The sequence below is a fragment of the Microsporum canis genome, genomic scaffold (genome assembly GCF_000151145.1).
Source record: "Microsporum canis CBS 113480 supercont1.7 genomic scaffold, whole genome shotgun sequence".
NCBI classification, from domain to species: Eukaryota; Fungi; Ascomycota; class Eurotiomycetes; order Onygenales; family Arthrodermataceae; genus Microsporum; species Microsporum canis.
This window is the reverse complement of record NW_003299163.1, coordinates 498,728-519,208: the sequence shown is the minus strand read 5'-3', so window position 1 is coordinate 519,208 and position 20,481 is coordinate 498,728. Positions and strand designations below refer to the sequence as shown.

The 20,481-nt window shown below is 48.5% G+C and overlaps 10 protein-coding genes across 10 annotated transcripts in view; 5 read left to right on the top strand and 5 right to left on the bottom strand.

Annotated features, from left to right (window-relative positions):
* MCYG_07366 (conserved hypothetical protein) overlaps window positions 1-526 on the top strand; it is a gene marked incomplete at both ends in the record, with an annotated part of 1,226 nt that extends 700 nt beyond the window's left edge. Inside the window, 2 exons of the mRNA XM_002843537.1 lie at window positions 79-324; window positions 381-526. Of these exons, the coding sequence (XP_002843583.1) occupies window positions 79-324; window positions 381-526 (392 nt within the window). The remainder of the gene's footprint in view (window positions 1-78; window positions 325-380) is intronic.
* Window positions 527-1,154: 628 nt separating this feature from the next.
* Window positions 1,155-2,360, top strand: MCYG_07365 (conserved hypothetical protein; the record flags this gene model as incomplete). The annotated part of the gene is made up of 1 exon (XM_002843536.1): window positions 1,155-2,360. One exon carries the CDS (start codon window positions 1,155-1,157, stop codon window positions 2,358-2,360), a length of 1,206 nt encoding a protein of 401 aa, XP_002843582.1.
* Window positions 2,361-3,281: 921 nt separating this feature from the next.
* Window positions 3,282-4,268, bottom strand: MCYG_07364 (conserved hypothetical protein; the record flags this gene model as incomplete). The annotated part of the gene is made up of 3 exons (XM_002843535.1): window positions 3,282-3,478; window positions 3,537-3,991; window positions 4,045-4,268. The coding sequence occupies 3 exons, from the start codon at window positions 4,266-4,268 to the stop codon at window positions 3,282-3,284; spliced, it is 876 nt and encodes a 291-aa protein (XP_002843581.1).
* Window positions 4,269-5,646: 1,378 nt separating this feature from the next.
* Window positions 5,647-7,119, bottom strand: MCYG_07363 (ERD1; the record flags this gene model as incomplete). Its single annotated transcript, XM_002843534.1, has 5 exons — window positions 5,647-5,717; window positions 5,774-6,120; window positions 6,174-6,859; window positions 6,921-6,970; window positions 7,029-7,119. The coding sequence occupies 5 exons, from the start codon at window positions 7,117-7,119 to the stop codon at window positions 5,647-5,649; spliced, it is 1,245 nt and encodes a 414-aa protein (XP_002843580.1).
* A 283-nt stretch (window positions 7,120-7,402) lies between these two features.
* On the top strand, window positions 7,403-8,521 carry MCYG_07362 (peroxisome assembly protein 10; the record flags this gene model as incomplete). The annotated part of the gene is made up of 1 exon (XM_002843533.1): window positions 7,403-8,521. The coding sequence occupies one exon, from the start codon at window positions 7,403-7,405 to the stop codon at window positions 8,519-8,521; it is 1,119 nt and encodes a 372-aa protein (XP_002843579.1).
* A 244-nt stretch (window positions 8,522-8,765) lies between these two features.
* MCYG_07361 (C2 domain-containing protein) lies at window positions 8,766-10,588 on the bottom strand (the record flags this gene model as incomplete). Its single annotated transcript, XM_002843532.1, has 2 exons — window positions 8,766-9,720; window positions 9,801-10,588. The coding sequence occupies 2 exons, from the start codon at window positions 10,586-10,588 to the stop codon at window positions 8,766-8,768; spliced, it is 1,743 nt and encodes a 580-aa protein (XP_002843578.1).
* Window positions 10,589-11,468: 880 nt separating this feature from the next.
* Window positions 11,469-14,657, bottom strand: MCYG_07360 (DNA repair protein RAD16; the record flags this gene model as incomplete). Its single annotated transcript, XM_002843531.1, has 8 exons — window positions 11,469-11,700; window positions 11,760-12,458; window positions 12,530-12,628; window positions 12,857-13,211; window positions 13,271-13,379; window positions 13,442-13,771; window positions 13,828-14,588; window positions 14,639-14,657. The coding sequence occupies 8 exons, from the start codon at window positions 14,655-14,657 to the stop codon at window positions 11,469-11,471; spliced, it is 2,604 nt and encodes an 867-aa protein (XP_002843577.1).
* Window positions 14,658-15,012: 355 nt separating this feature from the next.
* Window positions 15,013-17,081, top strand: MCYG_07359 (DNA repair protein Rad7; the record flags this gene model as incomplete). The annotated part of the gene is made up of 5 exons (XM_002843530.1): window positions 15,013-15,059; window positions 15,121-15,148; window positions 15,197-15,775; window positions 15,839-16,004; window positions 16,060-17,081. The coding sequence occupies 5 exons, from the start codon at window positions 15,013-15,015 to the stop codon at window positions 17,079-17,081; spliced, it is 1,842 nt and encodes a 613-aa protein (XP_002843576.1).
* A 306-nt stretch (window positions 17,082-17,387) lies between these two features.
* Window positions 17,388-19,152, top strand: MCYG_07358 (folylpolyglutamate synthase; the record flags this gene model as incomplete). Its single annotated transcript, XM_002843529.1, has 4 exons — window positions 17,388-17,402; window positions 17,613-18,711; window positions 18,781-18,965; window positions 19,021-19,152. 4 exons carry the CDS (start codon window positions 17,388-17,390, stop codon window positions 19,150-19,152), a joined length of 1,431 nt encoding a protein of 476 aa, XP_002843575.1.
* Window positions 19,153-19,649: 497 nt separating this feature from the next.
* On the bottom strand, window positions 19,650-20,313 carry MCYG_07357 (uncharacterized protein; the record flags this gene model as incomplete). The annotated part of the gene is made up of 2 exons (XM_002843528.1): window positions 19,650-19,987; window positions 20,217-20,313. 2 exons carry the CDS (start codon window positions 20,311-20,313, stop codon window positions 19,650-19,652), a joined length of 435 nt encoding a protein of 144 aa, XP_002843574.1.
* Between the last annotated feature and the right edge of the window lie 168 nt (window positions 20,314-20,481).

Here is a 20,481-nt window from a genome sequence, read left to right as displayed (position 1 = left end):
AGCTGGTTGAGATGGTCCGTATATGTATCGCTGTTCCCTACGGCATTTATGAGCCGTCCCCTGACAGTTTGAGTATAGATGGCTTCCTTGCAACGCTGATTGACCTCCTCCCATCATCCAACTATACCGTCCTCTACACCACTACTCCACGAGGGACAGAGCCAATTGCTGAAGTGGACATTGGCCACTTCGAGATGGGCGCCAACCCACTTCAGGACCCCCTTACCTTCAAAAGGGAGTTCCAGAGCCACCCCTCGCGTGATGATAAACCAAAGAAGAGGAACAAAAGTTCTTTATTCTCCGAGTACCAGTTCCTAAGCCCTGGTAAGCGCCTGATCTTGATTGGCCCCTTGGTACTTTCCCCGACTAAACATGACTAGGTCTTTTCATGGGCTTGATCACCACTGCCATCCTAGGCACCATACTCTACGTTGGTCTCTCTGCTCTGACCAGTTTACAGGTCTCGTATGCGTCTTTTGATAAGGAGAACGGCCCTGCTGGAGCTGCGGGCAAAAAGCAGCAATAAGTCGTAGTACGCTAGAGCTCGGGGCTGGTTCGTTTTCTTTGGGGTTATTTCGTTGTATCTGTCGTCTCTGTATCTCCATCGGTATGCTTTTTTGCGGCACGTCTTGTCCATCTATATATTATTTCACTACTTAATATGTACTTTTTCTTCACGAATTTCGTCTTTGTTCTTTTTTTATATAAATAAACCGTCTTGGCGGCGCTTTCCCCTTTCTGGCTTGTTGTCTCTGGAAACATCAAATCAAATCAAACTTGGAAGACAACAAGGAAAAACATCTCGAAGAACAACTCGCCAGCAACAATCATAACACACTATCCAGCGTCTCGTCCTTCGTTTTTGGGGCGCTTTGCTATCGCTTAGTTGCCGTCTCGCTTTTAAATCACTCTTTGACATGGCCTCTCAGCCGGCTCGTCGTTTCTAACCACCCCTTAATAGCGTGAGTAAGTAAAGCCTTCAATCAGCATGGCAACAAACCGCTAAACAGGATATCATAGCCTCTGTTTTCTCTCATTTTACGACGGTGGTACATTTCGACACTCACGGAGAACGAATACCGACTTTCGTTGGCCTGGGTTTTGGTGCTTTTTGATCTTAATCTGCCGATATTACAACCTACCACGGGCCCGGCATGAGGCTCTCAGGGGGCAAAGTTCCGCGCTCGATACTTTTCCTATGCTTGCTCTTTATATGTCTTGCCCTCTTTACGGGGCAGACGTTAGCACAAGACGACAGAAAGGACCCAGCGCCGGGTAACAATCCAGGAAATAATCCAAACAACCAGCCGCCCCCTCCAGCAAAGACCGACAATGCTCGTCCAAACACGCCGGCATCAAACCCAGCCCCTGCACCAACAGAAAGTAAACCAAAAGAAGGTGATAATCCGAACAACACAGGCGATGCACCAAGCCCTACTGCACAGCCTCCCGCTACGAACACGGACGACAACAAAAAACCTACAGAGACTATAGACTTACCCCCACTCGGTACTACGACCACGGAGGACAAGCCATCAACTACAAAGTCTTCTTCATCCGCCACCTCCATATCCCTTCCCGACAACACCGACGACCAGCCATCTTTTACGCTGCCTTCGCTCACTGGTATACCCCAAATCCCCACTGCAGCAATCCCGCCTAAGAAGGGTGCCCCATACCTGCAGCACTCCAATGTCCCTGAAGGCACCGTATTCATCGGTGTAGGAGCCGGTCTGGGGCTTATATTTGTTGCCGTCTTTGCCTGGCGTGCACTAGTCGCATGGTCAATCAACCGCTCCGTCCGTCGCGCAGCTACCACCCCTCTCCAAACAGATGCCGCTGCTGCCACTCTCCTCAACCCAGCTAAACGCAAGAGCAAGGCTTATCGCCAATCTGCTGGAGCCTCCATGTCTCTTGAAAAACTCAACAGCGGCAACACACCCGGCAATCGACACTCTGCTCTCCACCGCGCGAGCCAACCGCCAACATCCAGCCTCTTCTTTTCCCCGACTGCAGGGGCAAGCAACCTGCACGCCGCTGGGAACAGAGGTTCGGGATACCTACCAGCGGGCTACTACGCTGCCAGTGGGGCATCACCCGGCACAGGAGCGGGACTTCAGCACAGCACGTCCTCAATCGGTCTCTCTCCGCTTGGCCCACAGGCACAAGGTTATTCGCGAACAAGGTCAACGGGACCAACGCCTCCTGATTCCCCTGCTTTGTCACCCACTATGCGTAGATACGAACAAGCACATCCATCTACGAGTAGTTTGAACCTCACATCGCCTCCACAAGGTCGCGCACCAAGCGCCTATCTCGAGGACTTATTTGAAAACCACCCCTCTGGTCCCCAGCGGTAGCCCTCACACGTATATATAATGTCCTAATATTCTCTTTATGTTTGCCCAGATATCCCGATTTACTTGTTTATGTAGAAACTTACATCTTATCAATTGTTTGATTATCTTGGAGGCCCCTATTTTACTCCCTATTTCCCCTTTTTCCCTTCTTACCCCATTCCCTCGACTCATCTCGCCTCCCGGACACGGTTGAGCTGAGCAATTTGGACATTTAAATGGGTCTAACAGGAGTTGCCGGATCTTTCACTTTTTGCTATGCGTTATGTTTCTTTGGTTAGTTTACTATTCCCTGTCCCATCATCCATGGCGTCGTCTAGGAAACTGAAGGTTCTAATGTCTGTTCATTTCCATATCTTAAATAGTTCCTCTTTTCATTATCTTTCTGCCCCTTACTTGAGCCTGCACCTTGCATGTTATTTGCAAACAATATGTCCAAGTTCTTCAACTCAGTCCAGTAATATAATTTTACCAGCATCTACTTCAAAAGGGTATATTTGCCTTATGCTCATTGCTTCAACATATGTATGTTTTGTCCGTCTAGACGTCAACACCAGGGTTGCTCAATCAATACGATGGCCACACTGTATGGATGTTTATATATTAATGAACGTACTTACATATAAAATTAGTCAATTCAATATAAGTAGTGGGTATTAAACAAATATCTTATGGTGGAAGATATCAAAGTCGAACTCTTCTCATATACATGATGATAAATCGCTTGAATTGCATATGCCTGAAGTAGAAGGTTGTGATGCCCAACTACATTATAATATGAATGTGATGCGTAGTTCTTAGTTATTATTATTATTGGTTAACACACTAACATCCGGGTAAATGAATCACTGTATTATTTTAAACTCCTGTTCGCCTATGCTCAACCAAAGACAGTCTCTGAAGAAATATGGCCAACCAAATTCACTAATCTTCCCCCAGCCATGGCCTACGCTCTTGGTTCCAGCCTACCCTCGGCCACCCATTGGGGAGGCTCGCGTACTTTGGGAGAGTATAAAGGCCATCGCAACGCTTTTCGGTACACTGCTTATCGCATAACCCGTACATTTTACAATAACAAGTGCCAGCGTTCGGACAGTGTATGGGCTTCTTACCAAATATAACTATTGCATGTCAGCTGTCTGTTCTAGTCTCTTAACTAAATGACCCATTAGGACTTACTATGCCATGCATATTCAAACACCCGCCCACTTAATTCATCGTCAAGGTCGGTATCGAGCAACCATTTGCGATAACGGATATACTCTGCCCTCGAACGTCTCCGTATTATTTCCCTCCGAACAGCAAACTGGGAGCAGCAGGCAACAGCAACAGTCTCCGGGACAGTCTGGTGCGGAAAGAGCTGTTCAAAAGATTTCTTGTATACATGTTTCGATGAAATGCTATCCCCGGGCATTAACACTATGGCATCAACAAACGGCCTAATCGATGAAGGACAGCCCAATGACCAATCACAGCGCAGATTAGCGTAGCCTTGTTCCTCCAGGTACCCAAAACGTAATCGTTGTAGAAGAGTGAGTGCATCGTAATCAGGATCATCGTTATGCCATTGGAACCGTTGAGCTTGATGAAAGACTATATTCTCGGGGAGGGAATAGTAGTGATCAATTATGTATCTAGAGATATGATTAGAATATTCAGTAAGCTCCGGGAAGTAGAAATGACCCACGTTAGAAATACCATAGCTTCTTTTCCTTTGTTTTTAGGGATCGTTAATTCCGCATCGCTATCGTCCGCAACGTAAATGTTCTTCTTCCAATTTGGAAGATGGGCATGAAGCCAGGTGACATTGTCATGTTTCTTGCTAGCTATAACCATTTCGACAGTGTTCTTATTCTTTTTCATCTGATGAGAAGACAGATAACAGTGTTTCTCCTGCATCCTGACCGCCATCATAATATGTATATTCAGGCTGGTATAGCGGCCATGAAGTCTCCGAAGGTATTTCGGGATTGAAGTCGCAGCAGTAGAGATAAAGAACAGAAGTGAGTAATAAAGAAATTATGAAGTAAGGCCGTCTGCGAATCCAGCGTATCGACATGATGCTCTTTGCCATTTGAGCCGTGAGTAAGGGAAGCACAAGACAAAGCAGCAATGAAATGAAATAAGAATCTTATGCAGTTCGCTGGTTGATGTTATTGAAACAATTTTGTCTTGTCTATAAGACAAGAGAGGAATCAACGTGGCCTCAGTGTTACAAATATATAAACACTGGGAGGGAGCCCTTTATCGCCGAAGTTGGCTATAGGCCATGACGCACAAGTGGGGAGACACCGCCTCCACCCTCCAGTTCCAGGTATCACTTGAGGAGGCCATGAATGACGTGGACGTCATTTTCATTAGGTCTGACTCCTATACTTCCTGAGTAACTCTACTCCATGGGTATCTGATAAGAAAACTATGTATTTCCAAGAGAACCACGGAGTACTATGTATGAATTATTGAGATGGAGAGGAAATAGAATTTCGTGGTACCGTAGCGCGGCCCGAGCTCTTCCCGTGAAACGTGCGGCTATTTTAAAGTTTGCCTTTAAAAGGCAATTCGAGTCAAAACTTCGATAGATATTCAGTATTTATTCAATATTAATAGGTTTCTCTATTAATGATGCGATAACTTACAACGATTCATTATCAAGAAATAGAAGTCAGTTAATATTATTGTCCTAAGCTCTTTACTATCTGTTGATTAACCGTCATCTAATTCCAGGTTTAAGCTTGTGGAGCCTCATGCATGGCCAGGGGTAGGTGGTGATCCCCGTCCCCCATGTTGGAAGGCACTTTGTCGTGTTGTAACTATATACCCTAAATTTGTATCTCCTAAATGATGATTTTTTTTTCTTGGGAATACCGCCGGAGAGTTATCCAAGCGTGAAACACGGAAGCGGACAGATAATCTGTTGGATGAAAGTGTGACGGTCTCTAGTGTTACCGATAGAACTTGTTTAGCTTGAATGGATTCGACAGATATGTGCAGGTTTGGCAAAAACGGACATAAGTGAGGCCACTTAAATAACCTACCATTACCATTGGATGTGGTAGCGGAAATATATCCAACAAACCACATGATGATGACATGGCCAAAACATGCTCATTTTGCATCTTACCCCACCATATATACTCATGGCAACCCACACACTCAATTCTATAAACTAAAACCAAACGAAAAAGAATTCATACATGGACAATACAAGGAAAAAGAATATTAAGGGGTAATGGAGAGAAAAACTCCAACCGCCAATATATATGTACAGTGAAAGATACCAGGATATCGTTTAGTCCTCGTCTATCTTCGTAAATTCTCCAAGTAGAATATCGTCGGGGGCTGGACCACGCGTATTTCGTACTATATAACGTTAGTTAGAGGGTTTACATCACTAAAAACGAGAATAAAGAACTTACCCCATTCGGTCTCAACTCTAAGGAATATCCATAACCATCGTCTAATAACCTCTAAAAACATAAGGGCAAAAACGCCGCTCTCCAGATCGTTAACCCAGTTCAGTCGGGTGGTTAACCGGCTAAGCCATGTAAATCGGAGTATTAGGTCGATCACAATGGCAGCGTAGTAAATGCCGTTGGCATGGAAGAATCGGTTTGTACGGAGACCAAAGGGATGCGGGTTTTCATCCGGCAGAGTAGAAGAAGGACGGAATCGGTTGACAATGTCGGAGAAGAGGGAAAGGTCCCAATCCTTGTCTACGTCCCAGTAAAAGCAGTATGATGAATTGATAAAGGCAGATATTATCCTGTTTATAGTTAGCAGCTTATCTGGGGGGAGTTAAAGGGAAGACGAGCATACCATAACTTATGCAATGTCTCCTCACTGACGCCTATAATAGAGGGATCATAATTACGCTGCAGCATGATCAACACGATCACAGGCAGGGTTGTAGCATATTTAGCCGCATTAGCAAGATGCTGACCACCCCAGCCATCGATATGACGATTTCCACGCTTGTAAACTCGGGAGAACTCGATCAAACATTGTCGTAGTCGGATTATGCTTGGAACAGCAATGAGCAATGGCACAGCTATGTGACCGCCGCACGCTCTGTCAGGTATGCCAGTACTGGACACATCGTGCGAAATAAACATGCACGAGCTCACGAACAGATCTCCCAGAACTTTAGAATAGCTAGTAAGCACATCAGCGAGTATGATATCGCCAAATTTGCCATCCCGCGCGTCGGCGAGCCCACCTAAACTGATACGTTTAAGCGTTATTAAGAACCGGTATCTTCCACCACGCGAGAGACGGTGCAGCGGAAGAGCAAGTAGTACGACGAAGAGGAAGAGATAGGATTGTGGCAGAGCCTCCCAGGCGACAACTCGAGCAGGATCACCATGTGTTATGATCCAGAAGGCGATAAGGGAGATGGCTAGCGGGATGGACAGGAGGGTTGCAAGGTGGTAAGTGGACTTGTGTACGGTGACTGTGCCGGCTGTATCAGGTCGAGAGGGATACCGGATCAATGCTGGGACATCCTAGGTTGAATTAGACCGGGTTCGTACGGGCTTGATGTTTTATAACCGTTTCGACACGTACAATTTTGACAGCAGTGAGATACTGAACATTTAACCCCCATCCCCATACGCCTAAAGATTGTTAGACGTTTGTATATTGGGATTCTTTCTGCTATTCCACTCGACTTACCAGCAACTAGTATAACAGCAACGCGATAAGGCAGAGGTAAGACAAGACTGAACCCGTCTAGCCTAGGAGGCTCAAGAGTACCAGGCCCCATATTCCATCGAAAACTCCGCGGCCACGCTAATAGAATGGCACGGTAAGAAAGAGGGAAAAAACAAACTAAAACAACAGATGAGAAGTAAACGACGTAAACTGTCGCGCCGTCTTCGTCGTTTTTCTTTTCAGCTTTCGTATTTTTTCTTTTTGAGCCGCAAATGAAAACTGAGAGTCACGTGAGTAGCTTATCAAAAGGGCCGAGGTAAGTTTTGATATAAGAAAGACAAGAAGTAGAAGACAAAAAGAGAAGAATACCAGAGAAGAAGACATCAGACAACAAGATGTCATCGGATAGCCTGTTCGACTCATCCATGGCAGATGCAGCACTCAGCAAGACCACGAAACCATCCTATTTCTTCCCCTGGGCGACATCACCAGATATCATCCGCGCGCATGAGAAAGACAACTACATCACCAGCACGCTCTCGACACAAGCTCAATCCATCATCCGCACCCTCCGAGGACAGAGATATGCCCATACACATAGCGACGCTATCAAAAATGCCATTGAAATACTATACCTCTCCCTCACAACGCTCATCGGCAACAGGACACTAGGCGAAGAATACTGCGATGTCGTTCAACTCGAAGACGATACGCTACAGCTTCCCGCCATAGGCCGACGAGCAGGATATATCGTCAGTTCGATACTGGTTCCGTCGATACTGCAGCGTCTACTGCCTGCTCTACGACGCAAGCTACGCGCAAAGCTGGAACGCAGCATTGCCAGGAAACAAGCGAGGCTAGACATAAGCGGGAAGAAAGAGAAACAAGCTGACTTCTGGCTGCGGTTTCAGCGGTATATTCTTGAGCATCTCAATTCGCTTACGTCGCTTTCACCTTTTTTTGCAGTGAATTTGGCGGCGTTTTATTTCTCAGGAGCATATTATCATTTGTCTAAACGGGTGTGGGGGCTACGGTATGTTTTTACCAAACGAATCGGCGACAGTGAGGAGAGGATTGGATATGAGGTTCTTGGGGTGCTGCTAGTGTTGCAGATTGTAGTACAGGCGGTTGTGCATGCAAAGGAGGTTATTGAGTCGATACAGTTGGAGGAGGAGAGGGGGGTTTCGGCACAGGTATCTACGGAGGGTGCAGCGGCGAAGGGCGGAGGAGGGCTGAAGAGTATTCGTATGCCGGATGGTATGGCGCTATTGACACCGGAGGAAGCACAGTACGATATGTCCCTGGAGCAGGATGCTTTGGCCATGTCGTGGATACCCACTGGACCGCAGCGAAAGTGTACGCTGTGCCTGGATCCATTCAAGGACCCGAGTGTGTCGACGTGCGGCCATGTCTTTTGCTGGGCGTGTATACGAGATTGGGTGCAGGAGAAGCCGGAGTGTCCATTGTGCAGACAAGAGGCGCTTGCGTCGAAGATACTGCCTCTCAGGGGGTGAGAGGATGCCCTTTTAGACTATTATATATATATACCCACATTGTACAAATATATACCCTAATCATTTCAATTAAGAGATTTCTATACTTTCTAGCTACCTAGTCATTATCATAACAACGTGATTCATACTTAATTCTCAAGATTGAATCAATCCAGCTTCTCCAATGGGGTATATCAAGAAGCACAAGTCCGAAAGAAAATATATCGAAAATAAACCCTAAAGCTGGACCCTTGTAGGGCAAATATCAATTATGAGCGGTTGATGGCCTCTCGTTGATATTTTTACCAGCAGCATCTTCGTAATGATCCGTCTCCAACCAACGTTTATACCTCCACTTAGGATTCTTAAGACCGCCCATGAACCCTTTACCCTTGGACGGCCTACCATTAGTCTCCACCCCGTTTTCTCTTTCATTCAACTCTTCCTCATCAGAGCTTGAAATGGAGGAGAGCGAAAGGGAAGAGGAGCTCTTCTGCATATACATCATTTTATGGCCTGATTTATTCTTCATCTCGCGCTGCTTGCCCTTGAGTTTAGCCATATGGGTTGCATCACGCTGGGAATCGAGAGTGGATATCTTTAGCCCGGGAAGGTTGGGGGTCAAAAACTCCTTTAGGAGAGGTAGTAGTTTGCCATTTGGTCGGTAAGTGCCGCTATCATTGTCGATTATTAGTTCGTAATGGGCTGGATCGGTGGGCGGCTGGCGTTTGGAGTCTGATTCTTCTCCATCTTGTTCAGCATGGTGATGGTGGTGGTGGTGGTGATGGGCAGTAGGTGACTGGTCATCTGAGACTTGACGGACGAAGAATTCACCAGAGTAGGCGATGTAGATGGACACATTGCTGTGCATGGTATGCTTGCTGAGCAGATCAATGCCGAACTCCTTGCCTGTCTCGGTGAAGCGCCATTGGCCGTCGAGGGTGATGACATAGGTGAAGATGCGCCCATCCTGGCCGTACTGGACGAACTCGAGGAAGAGCTTGGTGAGATCCAGGGATGGCTGGGGGAAGAGACCGTACACAGTGTTGTGGTCGTAGGTGTAGATGCGTTCGTGCTGGTGGTGCAGGGCATGGTTGAGCAGACGGCCCCTGAGGCTCTTTGCTGTGAACATACCAGCCACAAAGGGGCGGAACTCGACGTATCGGTGATACAGCGGCGTCGGCACTGGGCCGGACAGCTGTATCTGTACCGCTTGAAAACTATTTCAGTTAGCCATAACTCCATCACTATATACATACTATAAGTGGTTGTACTCCGTAGATGTACTAGATATACATACTTGTATCGCTCGACCGGGGCCTTGCCATCCTTGCTCTTGATCTTGTCTTTGGTGCCTGCCAGTCTGCCGATCAGCGGGGAGAAATGCTTGGTCCAGTAATTCGGTCCGACAGTGTACATATGAGCTCCCTCCTGGCCAGGGGTCCTACCCAGACACTCAATGCTCATGAATAGCAGACCCTCGTTGTCGAAATTCTTGGAGAATGTCGAAGCAATTGACCTGAGCAAGTAAGCACGATGGCTGCCCATGCGCTTCTTGATCTTGAACCCTTGCTCCTTGATCCCTGGCCATGTGTCAGAGACCTCCCTGACATCGACGTAGGCGCTGCCCAGCCTGTCATCGCTGTCAGCTATATCTTCATCGTAAATACGGCATTTGAGCTGGAACCCCGACGAGGGGACGTTGGCGACTATCCACTCGCAGTTCCACTCCGGGTTGATGTCCCGCTTGATGGTAGGAGTGCGAAAGGTAAAGATGGGATCCTGCTTTGGATGTCGAGTGGGTAGGTCGGTCTCGAGGATAGCCTTGATGTAAGGGTCGGAGGACATGGAGCTGAGGTCCCCTATGGGCAGGTTCTCTGCGCGGTGGAAGGTGAACTTGAGCGTCCAACCTGGCGGCGCGGCGGGCAAGGGAGTGACATCGTAGCCACCTGCCGGCCCCTTATGGTTCGGAGGAGGCAGGTGAGAATCTGAAACTGGCCTCTGCTGTGACTTTGCAGCTGTACCTACATGTTCGTTCCCATGTCCGGCAGTGGTAGTATCCCCATTTGTGACTGCGTTGGAGCTCATGTCGATAACCAGATCCGAAGATGAACCCCGTATAACCTAGAGCAAGTTGTCAATTGCTATTCAAGTAGAGAGGCGAATGATGAAGGAGAAGAGGAAGAAGGGAATAAATAGGAGAGGGGGATGCCATATAATATATATGGAGCATAGCAACCAAGATATCAACCCACCAAACGGCCAAGATGTCTGGCAACGAGGCTTCAGCTTCCCCCCCAAAATGCTTGTTCGCCTTCTGCACCAGTTAGAATTCGTATCGCAAAGGCAGTGGAGATGTTGCCGTCTTCCTGGTCGGCCACCAGCCACAGCATATGCAGTTACATATATGTGCGTGTATCCCTGACCCTGCTCGCTTCAGCTCCGAGTGTTATCGCGGTCTACCAGAACCTGGTGCCGGTGTTTCTCTGGTTACAGTTACAAGCCCTGCTGGCTATTTAGTTGCACTGTTATATATGGAGCCAGGGAAGAAGTTTTCTCTTACGGAGTTTGTTCACCGGCCGTATAAATAGATAGGACGGAGTCAGCGTTGGTGGCTCAGTCGGTTGTCTGAAGTTGGTGAATTCCCTAACTATAGCAGAAAGAGACTAAGTTATACGGGAGTACCAAGGGCCGTGAGTCTTATACGCCCTGCTCTATTATCAAGATCTGCGTCCACCAGAGAGTCCATGGCATACATAGTACAGCGTTGGCTCTCTGATCGCCAATAGACTTGCTTATCCCTTTAATAGGTGCGTGATAGTTACTGTCTTCAGTGGTTTTATAAGGCACAGAGTTGATGAAGAAGGTTGTTCCTGAAAGTCAAGCTTGTGCCTGGATGATGAAGATGAATACCCCGTACATTAAGATGAGCCTCTCCACTCTTATAACATATGAACAGATATCAAATCTAATTGCCACGGAAGAGGAACTGCATGTCTTCTGGCGTCAGCTTCTCTAGCGCCTCGCTCTGGCCCTTGTTGATAGTCCCGTTAATCATGTTCGCCTTCTTCTCCTGCAGTAGCACCATGCGTGATTCGACTGAGTCTTCGATGCAAAGACGGGTGATCACACATGGTCGTCGTTGGCCTATTCGATGGCATCGGTCCGCGGATTGCCATTCTGCTGCCGGGTTCCACCATCTACATACAGTCAGCAAGTTGAGTTGGATCGGTGAGTCGAAGTGGAAGAAAAGACTTACGGATCAACGATAAATACTCTAGAGGCTTCGGTGAGGTTGAGAGCGACACCACCGGCCTTGAGAGATACAAGGAACACTTCTGTGTCGATATCGTTCATAAAATGGTCGATGGATCTCTGTCGTTGGACAGGAGACATGCTGCCGTCCAGCATGACGGTGCTGATACCCGCCCTGTGTAGTCGCCATTCCACCAACTGCAGCATGGAGGTAAACTGCGAGAAGACGATGGACTTGTTCGTTCTTTTCTTGTCACGGAGCTGGTACAGATCGTACACCAGCATCTCGATTTTGGTAGACGAGGTCCAGTTCTCCATCTTGATGCGGTTGATGATCGAGTTCTTCTTCACGTCGCTCTCGTCTTGCTCGATGTCCGGTTGTTCAAAGTCGATGGACAGCGGGAGATGGCAGCGTGGGCAGTCAGGTTCAGAGCCATACTGGACCGAGGCCATGTATTCGTTTGCGCACTGGCGACAGAACTCGTGCCGGCAGCGGGAGCGGATCGGTTCCTCGGCTGGCTCGTCGCAGATGCAGCAGACCAGTACGTTCTGGCCGCCCTCAGCGTGTTTCTTGAGAATGAGGTCGGGATGGTTGGCGACTTGACGCATCTGCATGATAAGGCCAAAGATGTTGGCATAGTTGTTCAGCATGACACCTCGACTGACGTATCGGTCGAACTCGCGAGTGGTGTTTGTCATGATGCTGCGTGAGAAGTCTTGTTCTATCTCTCCAAAGAATTCACGGTGGATTTCGATGCTGGTTGGAGTTAGTACCTGTAGAGTATACCCTTGGGGATAACGAGGATGAAATACCGCTTTGGTGGAAGCTCCATGGACGAGGTATGATCCCTTTTTACTCTTCGAAGCATGATTCTGTCAGTGAGAAGACGTAGCTTGTTCAAGGCGTCTTTACGCTTGCTGTCGTTGCTTCTATTCTCCGTGACTGCCCTGCTTGTTAGTTACAACATCTAGTATATGATACAAGCATGACTTACTCGGGTTGAGAATCTCCTGGTTAAACACCGAGACATGGCTGAATCCACTGAAAGGCGAAGGCATATTAGCAACTCTCAGTGGTAGGGAATATGTATAGAGCCATACCTGTGCTTGCACATATTACACCGCTTCTGCGCATCCTGAGTCCAGTGCAGAGCCTCGCACTTACATGATTTGCAGAAATAACAGGCAAATGGCTTCACCTCGAGGAACCGCAGGAGAGAGAAGAATTCACCGATCCGGTTCTGCACGGGGGTTCCAGATAGACACCATCTGTATTTTGCCTTTAGAGCAAAACAAGCCCTTGCTACGCTGGTGGTGCGTTGCTTGATGTTATGTGCTTCGTCGAGTATTAACCTATGAAAGTTAAGGGAATGAAGCATGCTGGTGCCTTTGACTAGCCCACCCTCTCGTTTCCAGCCCTTGATTTCTTTGCGGTACATTGACTCTAGACCGGAATCTATAGTGGAAGTCAGAGACACGATGAGCTTGATAAAGGGGTAAGACTGGTGAACATACATGACACCATGATGACATCGTAGGACTTGAGCTCCTTGGCCTTGATATCCTTAACCTTGGAGTTGGAATTATGGTAGACAAACACCTTCAGCTTGCCATCTGTATAAGACTAGAGTGTCATGGTTAGCATGGTTTAACATTAGTCAATATCTGGGGAGACTGAAAACATACGTCAATCTCAGCCTGCCATTGCATCAGTGCAACGGGAGGAACGACGACCAACGAAGGCAACCCAACAGGATAATCCGACATTAGCAAAGAAACAGCCTGAATCGTCTTGCCCATGCCCATCTCATCACCGAGCAAGCCGCCCTTCCACTCCGACTGTTCCTGGGCCAGCATCCAGCTAAGCCCCTCGAGCTGGAAGGGCTTCAGCTTTCGATTTATCCCCTCTGGCTGAGCAGCAGGAGGAGGTGCAAGGACAAGCTTTTGTTCGAGTTTCTCCCACATGTCTATGATCTCGGGATGCTGAGCCTCGAGTTTCTTGCGTTCTTTCTGGGCCTGTAAAGAAAGTTAGATGCTGTACACAATAGTAATAGAGAAGGAAGAATTCATACCCGGGTCAAGTGTGGTCCTTTCTGTCCTCTTGCTCCTCCCCTTCTATAGTGAACGGTCATTCTTATGTAATGTTCTAAGTCTAGCTCGGATCCCGATTCTGATTCCATATCCGTCAAGTCCGAATCGCTCGAACCAGAGGAATCAGAAAGTTCATCTAACTTCCTTAATTCAGAATCTGAAAGCACGTTCCAGGGATTCTTCTTGACAGGTCTCTCAGTGTCTGTAGCAGTGTCCTCGTTCGTGCTCCACCACTCCTCTTCCTCCGAACTTGGTATGGCCAAGTTTGCACTTATACCGCCATCGTTCATCTTCTGCTTCTTGACGGTAGGTCTGGCCTCATATTCTTCAGCCTGTAGTGCAGCAGCCAACTTAGCATCATCGTCAACTGTGTCTTTCTTGCTTTTGGCCGGAGCACCCCTCTTCCTCCCGTTCAAGCCAAGAGAGCTATTTTTTAACTCCCTGGCTCGAGCTGCAGCGTTGACTCTGCCAGGGCGATGGCTACTTGACTCTGATTCATTGCTGGGCGTTGCAGTGGCCGTAGTTGCAGGAGTGCTGTATGTAGCCGTGCTGTCTCTAGCACTGTCTCCAGTCCGAGACGACGAGGCTGACGAGGTGTCCCTCTTCACTGGGATGGCCACCATGACTATAGTCTGCTTCTTCTGCTGGCCTCTATCTGTCTCCTCTTGGGCTGGCTGGGCTGACAGAGAGGCCACTCGAGTGCTGCGGCGAGTTGCTGCCTGCCGCAGGGGCATCGGTTTGACTGTGAAGAGATTTAGTTATGGTAACCAACCACAGAGCAGAAGTACCTACTTTTGCCATCTCTCGCCATCTCCACTTCTTCTTCTCTTCTTCTCTTCTTCTCTTCTATCTCTTCTTTTATATCTTCTTTTATGTCTCCTCTTCTTTCTTCTCCTTCTATATCTTCCCTCTCGTTTTCTCCATCTATCAACCTTTTTTTCTTCCTTATCTAAAAGCGTGCCTGAAACAACGCGTTGAAAACGGAAAACGCGGCACGTGGTCACGTGAGAGTGAAAAGGCACTTTAGCCATAAAAGGAAGAAGAAGACATCAAGTAGACATTAAGGAGGAGATCAAGAAGAGGTCGACCAGACCTGTGCAAATACCCAAGTGTTTAGAGTGTAAAGACCATGTAAGTACACATGGCTATGACTAGAGTTGAACATAATGCTGACAACTGCCAGGTCGAACCCAAGGAGACGCATCACAGGGCCGTAAGTTGACAAGATGCAGAGGGATATAGATATGAAGACGATAGAGCTGACCATGATACAGTCGGTCTGCTCTGACCGATTTCCTTGCTGTATGTCATTACTATCACGCATTAATATCAATGTGCTAACATAACTAGGCACACAACATCTCGGCGGCTGATATTCGCGAAACCCACAGCCAGCGAGTCAGTCAGGCCCAGCGTCAGAACGAAGCTGTCCAGGCAGAGCAAGACCGGGCAGCAAGGGAGGCAGCTGAAGCGGCAGCGGCAGCAGAAGAAGAAGCTGGAGAAGAAGACGATGAAGAAATAGAAGAAGAGATACAGCAGGCAAACGCTAGAAAGCGTAAACGCTCAGCAGCAGCAGCAACAGCAGCAGCCAAAGCAAAAGCGAAGGCAAAAGCGAAAATGAAGGGAGCAAACGTCTCTGATGATGATGCCTACGAAGACGCGTTTAATCAGGCGCGTCTGCCTGTTCCTGGTCAATTGGCCAATTGTGAGCTATGTGATAAGCGGTTCACCGTGACGGCTTATAGTAAAACAGGGCCCGATGGTGGCCTGCTATGCACGCCGTGTGGGAAGCAGATGGCTGCCGATGAGAAGAAGGCTAAACCGAAACCAAAAAGACAAGGGAAGAAGACGAAGAGGCAGAATTATAGTAATCTGCTGGATGGGATCGCGCAGCGGGGGGCATTCAGTCTGATGGAGATGTGTATCAAGGTGGGTACTTGATGGGGTTGGATGGATAAAAGTAATAATATGAACATGCTAACGGTGATATAGCAAGTGGCGAACAACATCAACGATGTGGAGGAGTTTGGGGACTTGCCTGCAGAGCTGCTACTTCGACTCAGCCAAATACTGAGCAAGAGACGCGTGCTTACGCCGAGGACCCTTAGGCTATTCTTACGCAGCGATGTCAACACCATTGATATCTTTGACGCTGCCAGTACGTAATTATTCTGCTGATATTGCGAGAGGAAGTAGGCTAACCTCCTATTTAGAACTCGAGGAAGAAGACTTCCACAAGGTTTTTGCCATGATGCCGTTTCTGGAACGAGTCAACCTCCGCTGTGCGGGACAGCTCAAGGACCCCGTACTAGAATACGTGACGGGACGAGAGAGCCAGATCAAGCATCTAACCCTGGACGCGAGCAACCTGGTGACAGAGGACTGCTGGCGACGGTTTTTCAAGGCGCGCGGCTCTCGACTGGAGACGCTGAAGCTGTCGAACCTCGACTGCGCGCTCGACGACGAAACGGTCGAAGTGATAGTGTCACACTGCCCGAACCTACGACGCCTGAAGCTGACGGACTGCTGGAAACTGACCTACGCCTGTCTCCGCTCGATAGCACGGCTGGAGAAGCTCGAACACCTCTCACTAAACATGCGACACCACGACAGCACGAAAACCTTCGACGAGGACCTGGAGTGCATCAACTCCCTGCTCAAGTCCCGGTGTGACAACCTCCGTACCCTCTCGTTCGAACACGTCAAGCCCCTGGACGGCTCCAGCCTGGCCATCCTCCACGACCAGGCCAAGCACTTAAACAAGCTACGCATATCCCATAATGAGAACTGCACCGACAGCTCGTTTGCAAGTCTGTTCTCAGACTGGTCCAACCCTCCCCTTGCTTACGTCGACCTGTCCAGCAACCGCCTCGTAGACCATTCTCGGCCCGCAATCCCGGAAGACTCGCCCACCGGCCTGGCCTCAAACGGTTTCAGGGCCCTGATGGCTCACTCTGGCGAAAAGATAGAGAGACTGAACGTTTGTTCTTGTCGGGAGGTCAACTACAAGGCGCTGGAGGAGGTGTTTGGCGGGGACAAGAAGTACGCCCGTCTCAAGGAAGTTGACTTGTCCTTCCTAACCAGGGTAGACGACTTTATCATGGGCGGGCTGTTCCGGGCGTGTCCAGCCGTGAGCAAGGTCATCGCCTTTGGATGCTTCAACGTCGTTGACGTGAAGGCGCCGGCGAATGTCGCCTTGATCGGGGGGCTGAACTCTTACCATGTAGATACATAGATACCAACCCCAATACCAACAAAATCTTATCCAACTCGGGTGAACCCTGACGCTTGCAACTAACCTACTTTTGCCGGCGGCTAATAAAGTTCCAATGATTAAACAAGCTTCTAACCATGACAGTGAACAAGAAGAGATAGCCGAGAGTCTTCATATGCTTACAGGAGGATTACTTTATCTACTTCATGCTGACGAAATACAGATGTTAGATCCTCCTTTATGCACGATATAAAGCCTGACTATGTCAATCTTCCCCCCCACATACGCCACTTTGAATACGTCAAGTCATTGCCAAAGGCCGGCGAAATGGAGAGATATGAGGTAAGAGGGCCGTTAGAAAGTACAATATGTGTGTGCTAAGGGAAACACAGGAAGCCGTACGCTGCTTAAATAGTCGACGGGCACGCGCGAAGCCGAAGCTGGATGATATGCGAGGGTCAGACGATATGGTTGAATGGCTACAGCTACTCGGGCACACGGTATGGTGCATGCATACACTATTATGCTAACTGTGCTCAGCGGAAAAGATAGGTCGAAGACCTGAACGGCTTAAATATCATCCATGTTGCAGGGACAAAGGGGAAAGGGAGCACCTGTGCATTCGTCGCATCGTTCCTCAAGGCTCATGGAGACAAGACCGGGTTCCCGCGAAAAGTCGGCCTATACACATCGCCGCACATAGACAACATACGCGAGAGGATTCGCATCAACGGCGAGCCGATATCCCAGGATATTTTCACCAGCAGGTTTTTCGAGGTGTGGGAGAAGCTGCCTGGCAAAGCAACAGACCTGCTAGATATTCCCCGGTATCTCCAGCTTCTAGCACTTCTGTCTGTCCATGTCTTCGTTACAGAGAAGGTTGATGCGGCGATCTATGAAACCCATCTTGGTGGGGAATTCGATGCAACGAATATTATTAGCGCGCCGATTGCAACTGCTATAACGCCGATTTCAATGGACCACAGCCACCTACTTGGGCCAACCATCGAAGATATTGCGTGGCACAAAGCGGGGATATTTAAGTCGGGAAGTCTGGCATTCTCCGCTGCTCAGGAGCCAGCGGTCGAAGCCGTCCTCCGCCAGCGAGCTGCTGAAAGGGGGGCAGCACTACGGTTTATCAGCCTTAATAGCGAGCTTCCAGCTGACGCGGTGGCTCTGAGGCCTAGAGTACAGAAACTAAACTGTTCTTTGGCTCTTGCGGTGCTCCGTGCTTGGCTGACCGTGAAGCTACCTGAGCAAAGCAGTATTGATGATGTGATTCTCAACGGTATAGAGAAGTTTTCCTGGCCAGGGCGATATCAGCAAATTAACGATGGCAACTATCGGTGGTTCCTTGACGGAGCGCACACCGACTCGAGCCTCTGCTACGCAGTTGAGTGGTTTGCAGAGAGAACGCGAGAGAGCCAGGAGTGGGTATATTCTCAATCCAAAGCGTACGGGAGCTACAACTACATGCTAACTCGCATCACCAGCATTCCCACTCGGATTCTGATCTTTAGCCATTTTTCAAATCGAGACGGTATAGCTCTTCTGCGTAGCATCGCAAGGTCCTTACTCGACAACGATATTCAAGTACAGCACGTTATTCTAACTTCGTACGATGAAATGAGAGACGGTCGAACTAGGATTGGTATATATTCCAGTTACCCAAATAGTTAGTTGATAGATGATATGCTACAAAGGCTAATGCATCGTTCAGACCGAAATTTGACCAACCGCTTCTCTCGAGCAGTGCAAGAAAGCTATGCCGAGTTCTGGAGAAGCTTTGATGCAACTGCAACAGTTTCATGCGAACGGACGATCGAGGAAGCTTTGCATCGAGCTAGGGCAATGGGAGACCAGGAGAGCGGCATGCAAGCCTTGGTGACGGGAAGCCTACATCTGGTCAGCGGTGCGCTCCATCTATTAGAGTAGCGTCTTGCTTAACGATGGCATATAGGAGCAAGTGACGACTGCTCCTTCACTGGATGCCCGTGATACAGCCTCTGACGAGGCCCAACAGGTCCAGGATCATCGGCTAGCTGCCAACAACGGGGAGAGATGTAGCAGCTTGCAGCTGCGAGCCAGTTAACATGCCAGCTTGGGAAGATGCTGATCTGTAGTATCCTCTCAATGGACGATACCCTAATCCAACCCCATGTCGAATAACTTCTTCCAGTGTAAACCATCTGTTTATACAACAGTACTCACAGGCATGCCTCTATAAGCGATCCTCACCAGTGCATAAAGTCAAAGAACTATGTATATAATGGACTGTATTACAGGCGTCTACAGATCCATGGCAACCCAAACTATCACGGAAGCTTCTCTCTTCTTCTTCCTCTCCTTCTTCCTCTCCTTCCTCTCCTTCTTCTCCTTCGTCTTCTCTCCATCTCATCACTGGAGACACGTAGCGTATATCAGCCTCTTATGAGACAACAACTCGAGGCCAGCAGAGCCCAAGGGCAGTCGCACAAGCCAGCCAGACTATTACTGGGGCCCCATGCCCGTCTCTGACGAAGATCGCGGTTCTTCAATGCCATTGTCTGGGAAAAAGCAATAACATGGATGCATCAGGTCCAGCAATCCTCATGGCGTCGAAATACTTTGATAGGACGAAAAAGCAAGGAGTTGGTATTCGCCTTCTGGGCCGTAAACCTGGCAAGCTGACAGCATAACAGACAGACGGACGGACGGACAGACTGATAGACAGGATAGAACGAGAGACAGACCGACAGACGGACGGGCAGGGCGACTGACAGTCTGAGTGTTGTTTGTCGAGAGCTGAAACCGAAGAGACGCTGATATTATATTGTCAGGGAGGGAGCAGAGAGAAGCCCATCGCCACTGGACGTCGACTGTCCTTCGTCTTCTCCTCGTCTGCTCTTCTTCCTCTTCTTCATCATCATCGTCTCGTCTCGTCTCGTCTTTTGTTGCTTGTATTAATATATATTACGGGCCAGCAAGATAAGACTCGCGCCCGCCCCTTGTCCCTGTCCTTTTTTTTCCTTCTTCGCCCTTCTTGGTTTCTTCCTCCCCATCCCCGACCTCTTCGACTCTGCCGCCCTTTTTTCTTTCTCGTCTGTCCTGCTGTTGTTATTCTTAATCATTGTTATTCTGTCTTTGGTCCGTCTGTTTATTCTGTTGTTCTTATACCTCTGGTTCGGTTTTCTCTCTTCTTCTTGTTCAATTCGCACTTCTTTGCCATGAGCCGGCTTGAGACACTCTGATAATCCAAAGGTAGGTCGACCATCCACCTCTTCTTCTTCTTTTATTATCTTCATCTTCTCCTGATGAGCCTGTCGACGGCGATGAGTCGGTGGTCTTTAATACAATAAGTCCTGGCTTTGTTCTGTGGTGGCTCAGCCTGCATGTTTTCTGCGGTGTCAATGTCTCAGATAGAAGACAACAGACAGAAGAA